Here is a 6,722-nt window from a genome sequence, read left to right on the forward strand (position 1 = left end):
AAAAAAAAAAAAAAAAAAAAAAAAAAAAAAAAAAAAAAAGAGTCCCTATCATTTTTAGCATTTTTTTTAATCAGTGCACAGTTCTTTAAAGAACATGGGGAGAGGAACAATACTCCATCAAAAGAAAAAGACGAGAGAAACAAAGCAAACTTTAGGACAGGCTCTGGACTCCATAAATAAAGAATTACTTAAATGACTGCAGAGGAACAGTGCGAGATCAAGACCAGTAAAACCAAGCTTAATGCTTAACCCTCTCCTTGAGGGTTTGCCAAGTTGTTAGCAAAGCTCTCTGATGACTCAACTCTCATCACTGGAGGGGTAGGAGAGCTAGTGGCTTTACTTATTTATTTAATAACCACAGAGAATATACATTGCCATTTCAGATTTTGCTCTGCTTTCAAGCTCTTTTAGGCAAGAGGGTCTCATCTCATAATAGTCCAGCAAGACAAAACTCCAAGAAAATAAGAACAAATCAATTCAGTGAAGAGTCAAAACCAAATGCCAAGATCTACACATTACGGAACACTGTAATGGGTTCCCCATAATCACTGGGAAAAGATAACTTATTTGCTATGACTGGGAATTTCAGGAGCACATGACATTGAACTCTGCTCCTATCACTCCAATGGATTTGTTCTGTTAGGGCAAGATTCAGTTACTCAGCATTAACTGCCTGAAAAGGACAAAGCCATTCAAAGCTATATAGTCATGTCAGAGTGAACAAAACAATATAGCGGGTAGAATGCACTTGCACAAATCTAAGGAAAAAAAAAGTGGTTGAATTTGGCCCCATATTCTTAGTAGAGGATATGCAAACTGCATAGAGAAGGAGTGGCACTGGGAAGTGGGATACATACTACATGCCTAAGACATCAAGGAACATTATTAGAAAGAGGATGAGGATGGATTAAGAGGGTGGGGTACAAACTTATCTGGGTGCTAACCTCCAGATAAATCACTGCCTTTTTCATGCCCACAAGAATACAGGAGCAGCAGCAAGGTAGGCTCCTAAGGACTAAATGAAATTTATATTAAGTTTCACTGTGCAAAGAAAACAAAGCACCCAATCAGGTGTTGCACTTTGATAATCAAAATGGCACTGCAACCCTCAAAAAATACAAATTTCAGAGACATGTACATTAATTTATCAATAAAAAGTAGCACTGATAAATAAATTAATTTATATAAAAAGGGAAAAGAGGATATTCACACATTTTGGGATAGAAGAATCACCTTCTCCGCCCACGTGCGCTTGTTTTATTTACATATCCACAAATACCATGAAACACCATCCCAGTCCCCCCACTAGCAGCATGGTCACATGAATTCCATAGATGAGCAGTTCATTCATGAGGCTGAAGTCTACGCGCCTTCGCCCCAGTAAGAGGAGGATGATGGAGAGTTTGTACTGGAAACGCAGAAAGATCCGGATGCCAAGGTACTGAAGGCAAAACAAGATAGAGAGTGCCACCCAGAGGATGGAGGTAAACAGGCTGCAGCTGAAGTACAGCAGGAAACGAATGAATCCATACATCCATCGGGATTTGAGATAGATGTCAAAATTGTTGTACTTGGTGCGCACCAAGTGAGTGGTTCTTACCGGGCCACAGGCCGAATGCAGGCAGGTCGTGTGGGGGCCGTGAAAAGAACGGACCCGACGGGGAATGGGGATTACAGGCATCAGGCACCCCACCGGTCACRGAGTCCCAGCGCAGGATTTACAGGGCACATATCAAATATCATCCATTAATACAGAAGAGATCCAGCAGCCTGGAAACACTAATTCTCTGCTGAATTTCCAGGAAGGAAGAGACCTGCAGGAAGGCAGAGAAGGAAAATACATTCAAGTCGCCCCAATGGGGAAGCAGGATGGATATTCCCCAGCTTGGCAGGCTACTTACAGCTGCTTCACAAAACTCAACTCTCCTTACAGAAGCACTGTTTACCAGGCAGACATATAGAAATACAATTTTGTTTCCATCATCACTATATTAGAATCCAGAAAGTGCCCGATTAGTATGCAGTTCCAGTGCTAGTCATAACCTGTTAACTCTAACACTGTTACTGGAGGAAATGCAAGAACTTTGTTCTGGATTTATCCCAACTAATTCAGAACTCCTCAATCAGACAGGAAACAGGCCTGCAATAGTCCTTGCCTATGCAAGGAGTAATATTAATGTATGAGTTTGCACTTGATTGGGTTTCATTTATTTGAAARAAGTTCTCCAAGTGCTTTCACAAATGACTTCTACAGTCCAGATACACTGGTGATTCTAGATTGCTGCTCATTCCAAAACTTGGCAAAACTTCACCAAATAAGCAAACTGAAAATAATGGAAGGTTTTGCAAGAACAATGAGGCAATAATGTTTTTCACACTCTACAGGATGTGCCTCCCCTTGCTTAGATGAGTCTCACAGTCATTGCATCCAATCGCAAGGAGTGTTTCAAAGGTACCTACCATTTTGTTTCTCCCTTTGTGACCTGCAGACATAAATAAAATATCTTGATCTTCTGGAGTGTTTAGAATTTATAATCTTAACATCCTCCCACACACCCATTGTTGTGATCTGACAGTGACGAGCAGTAGCCTCTTAGCTGCTCTCTGCTTCACCCCAGGCTCATAATGTGCCAAATTCCGGGAATTATGAAGTGACAAATACATTCATCAGATAATGTCAGAAAACAACAGGGACTTCCCCAGCCTCCTCGCACACACAGGCATTCAGACCTGGGCAGATCTTTCCTCTGCTGAGCAAGAATTACTATTACTATTAAAATTAAAAATAGTACATTTTGCAAGCGACTTCAGTAGTTTTTACTTTGTTACTACTAAAAGCATTTGTAGAGTAAACTATACGGCTACAGGAAATTGTATTCAGATATGAAAAACCTCTTCTGATGCAATTTGTATCTTTGAATAAGTCTCTTCACTGCTACCTGCCTCAACCTATTTCTGTAACTGGAAATAACCATTCTGATCTCTTCTGTAGGGCTCCGCATTCTAATTCCTGTTCTTTAGTTCAGAAATTTTGTCTGTGATTTGTTGGCTCTATATGAATCAGAAGCTAATAAAAAGGAATGTGGGTGAACTCACAACTAAGGAATTTAGGAAACTGAGGTCTGTTCTCAACTAGCAAAGGCCCTTTCACAACTTTACATGCCTCTTTCCCATAATTTCCTGTCTGCAAAGAGAAAGTATTAAGCAGTTCAGAGAAACATATTTTGCAAGACATATGAAGTGGTAAGATACTAAACCAACACTACATAAAACCAGGACAGTTTTGTTTCTAAAGCACGCAACTGACCATGCTTTCCACATGCTATGCATATACTGTCCAGTATTTGTCTTCAGAGTTATTTTTGGAGGAATAAATTAGCAAGCTAAGAAAAAAATTCACATATTCTGCATTTATAGCATTTCATTTCCGATGCTAGTCAGTCCGCACAACCTCTTTCATCAGAACATGGAGACACCTAATAATCTTCCAGCAAACTCCTACTTACCTACTTAATCTGATTCCCTGAGCAGACACATCAAGATCAGCAGGATCACCTGAAGAGCACTCAAGAAGCTCATGCTTAAGTAACAGAGCACAAACCCCACCTGCATATCTACTTTGCCCATAAGCTGTGGTTATGGGGGGAGGAAGGAAATCAGCACCCTGGCTTCAGGCCTGTGCCTTGTTGTAGAAGAGGAGGTGTAATTCTCTCTGACAAAATCATTAACAGGTGAATCTGAGAAAACTGCTCAAACAGTTCAGCTGATGAGACTTCTTTTTGTAAACAGCAGCAGTTTGTTCTCTTTTGGTGTATCCATCACATAAACAAACAGCCATTAGTGAGTTTATGCTCTTTAGGCAAGCTCAAATACCAACACAGTAACGACCACAAACACAGGGATGTTGTGAGAATTCTAAAAAAAATAAATAAAATAAAATAAGAACTATTACATTTTTAATGGTGCTGCCATCCACTCAGCAGAAGGTCAACAATCCACTGCCTTTTCCAGATGCTGATTAATTCTTGTAACAACGAAAGTGTGAAGCTTTTCTGTGACACCTCACCTTCTAGTAAGAGTGAGAGAGATTGCTAAGGTGCTTCATAGACTCAGAAAATTCTAGGTATGAGTTGATCTAAAAGATAAAATGAGAGTAAGTTTCAATTTGCTAATTTTACACATTAACAACTTCAAACTTACAAGACCCCTCCCCAAGCACAAATTTTTAATCCCATTAAGATGTTAAGAGACAACCAAGCACTCAAAAATATGTATATTATACCTTACTGATATGTGCCAGAAGTCATCTGGCTTGTATTCAATACAATATACAAAGAGGCGTAGGAAAGAAGTCACATATAAAGAACTTCTGTCAGTCACTTTAATCATAGAACCTTCCAGGGCATACAACATACAGGAGAGAGCATACACAGCCAATGTTTTCAGAACAGAATATTTAACAGTAGGCCCCCAAACCAGTGTATTGGCTCGTGATGCCTGGAAATGGAATTGGACACCTACTCCTGAAGATTCTCTTCTAGGTCTTTCCCTTTTTTCAAAGCACATTACTGAGGCTGGAAAGCTGAATCAGGCCACTCTACAGTTCTAAGGATTCCAGCTCTGAAGTAGACTCCTCCACATCAGCCATGCAGGCGTTATACAGAGCGTCGTACATGCCTTTAATGAAGGCCTCATCAATACGCTAAAATTGAGAGTGACTGCTCATTTTGTGAGTTTTCACTCTCTCCTTTAAAAATGGACTGTATGGTGAGAAAGCTACCAAATACAGTGTCATTTCTCTTTATATACGGCACACTCCAGGCAAGGCCTGCTGCTGCTCAGTGTACTCATAATTAGCAGAGGAGGAGGAACGATTGAAAGACAGCAATATTTACAGATGATACAACCATCGATCAGGACAAGCAGGACCAAAACATTCGAGAGAGACCCAAACAAGGTTAAGGGCAATGACAAATAAAGGTTAGTGCTGATAAATGAAACCACAGAGTACCGGAAGGAGGGGAAATTCAAACTCCTCCTACATCATACAAGATCCTAAAATAAACTACATTAATTTTCTCATTTCCTGAGAAAGGAACCAAGGTAGGAAACTCATCGAGGACTTCCCYGAGGTGTGCCACCGAGGTTAAAAGCACACTCAAGCTGACCAAGAGCCCAGCTGCCACAGCAGACAGCGGCATCCCTGCACAGCTACCGGCGTGCCGCTGCGATGGGGCAGAACAGAGCGACTCGCCTCCGGAAGACTGCGGGATGCCGGAGACCCACAGCAAGGAGCTGCCTGTGGCGGGAGGCCGCGCTGCCGGTAACGGGGCGAGCCCCAGGCCGGGAGCACTCGCCCAGCGCTGCCCGGAGAGCGGCCCCGGACCCGGCGAAGGGGCTCTGCCCCTGCGGGCCGGCCAGGCCCGAGGCCTCCTGCCACACGGGGCCCCCACCGGGCCCCGGGCCCGSCCCAGGCCGACAGGCGCCGGGGGCACCGGGACAGAGCGGGCCCGCAGGCCCCGGGGACGCGCCGAGCCCGCCCGCTGGCGGGTCACTTCGCCGCCGCCCCCCGCCGCGGCCGCCGCCCCGCACTCACCGTGCCGCCCATGGCCCCCGCCGGGCGGCGGCCGCCGAGGCCGGGCGCGCCGGGCCCGGGCGGAGAGAAGGCCCGGGCCTGCGGGCGAGCGCCGCAACGCGCATGTGCGGGGCGCGGCGGCGCTCCGGGACGGGACGGGCCGGCGGCGGCGGCGGCCGTTAGGGAGCGGCCGTGGGGGCGCGCGCTGATGGCGTCATCGCGCGGCGCCGCCCCCGGCGGGCGGAAGCGGGAGGGTGGTCGCGTTGCCAGGCGACGCGGAGGCTGCGCGGGCGCCATCATGGCGGCCCGGCCCGGGCGCCATCACGGGTGTCCGCAGCGCCGCCGTTCGCCTCCCATGTGGCAGCCCAGGGAGGGGCGCCGGGTGTCCTGGAAGTTTCAGGGATCGGAGGTGTAGGGCAGGGAGCGGGCAGGGAGCTGCGCGCATCCGAGGCAGGCGGGTTTCCCACCAGCCCAGTCTGAGYGTAAAATCCCCCGTTCCGGGTCAGTTTGGCCGTGGACGAGCACCGCGCTCGGCGGCTCGTCACCAAGCGCGGCCGTGTCGGCTCAGCCGAGCTGCGTCGCCGAGGTGGAGCTGAGCCCCAGTGCTGCTGGGGCAGTCTGGAGATGATGAGTCTGGAGACGATAAATCGGGAGTGAACTGCCTCAAGGAAGCRTGTGGCAAAGGTTTCTGAAAATTGCACATGCGTGATTTAAACATGTTCAGAAAAGAAAAGTTGTTAAATCATGAAGGAAGGAGACTTGGGCTTCTGAGGAGGCCAGAAAGCATCCAAAAAGAAAAAAAAAAAGGAAAAAAGAAAGGAAAATCAGAATCAATGCAAACTGWAAAGAAACCTCCTTCCTACTGTTTTCTCTTAGCTTTGCTTAGGAATTACTTTCCATATGGAAGGAATACAGAACTTCTTTATTGGCCCTCTGCCCCACTTGCCGTCTAGGCACTACCACAGTGGAAAAAAAAACATTAAATGATAATAACACAAGGCATCTGCCCGTGCTGCGGCGGGCGGCGCGAGGCATCGGCCCAAACGCCGCCCCGCGCACCAAGGGCCGGCTCTCGTGTGCGCCGCGCGGGTTGCTCCCGGCTCGCTGCCGGCAGCGTCTGCCCCGGGGAGCAGTTCTGTCCCGCAAA

At 46.8% G+C, this 6,722-nt stretch overlaps 1 protein-coding gene across 2 annotated transcripts; it reads right to left on the reverse strand.

The window, feature by feature from the left end:
* Positions 1 to 331: 331 nt before the first annotated feature.
* On the reverse strand, positions 332 to 5,767 carry TMEM250 (transmembrane protein 250). 2 transcript variants are annotated; one of them, XM_085325275.1, is made up of 4 exons: positions 5,597 to 5,767; positions 3,953 to 4,135; positions 2,461 to 2,483; positions 332 to 1,814 (listed from the first exon to the last, which is right to left on the reverse strand). In XM_085325275.1, exon 4 carries the CDS (start codon positions 1,679 to 1,681, stop codon positions 1,262 to 1,264), a length of 420 nt encoding a protein of 139 aa, XP_085181401.1. In that variant the 5' UTR covers positions 1,682 to 1,814; positions 2,461 to 2,483; positions 3,953 to 4,135; positions 5,597 to 5,767; the 3' UTR covers positions 332 to 1,261. The 2 variants fall into 2 exon arrangements, with proteins under 2 accessions (XP_085181401.1, XP_085181400.1); XM_085325274.1 differs by lacking the exon at positions 2,461 to 2,483.
* Positions 5,768 to 6,722: the final 955 nt, after the last annotated feature.

This window comes from Rhea americana, unplaced genomic scaffold, assembly GCF_003343005.1.
Source record: "Rhea americana isolate MKP2758 unplaced genomic scaffold, rheAme1 scaffold_97, whole genome shotgun sequence".
Taxonomy (NCBI): domain Eukaryota; kingdom Metazoa; phylum Chordata; class Aves; order Rheiformes; family Rheidae; genus Rhea; species Rhea americana.

Excerpts from the sequence above, each read along its gene's own strand:
- TMEM250 (XM_085325274.1), bottom strand. The coding sequence starts at position 1,681 with ATGCCTGTAATCCCCATTCCCCGTCGGGTCCGTTCTTTTCACGGCCCC.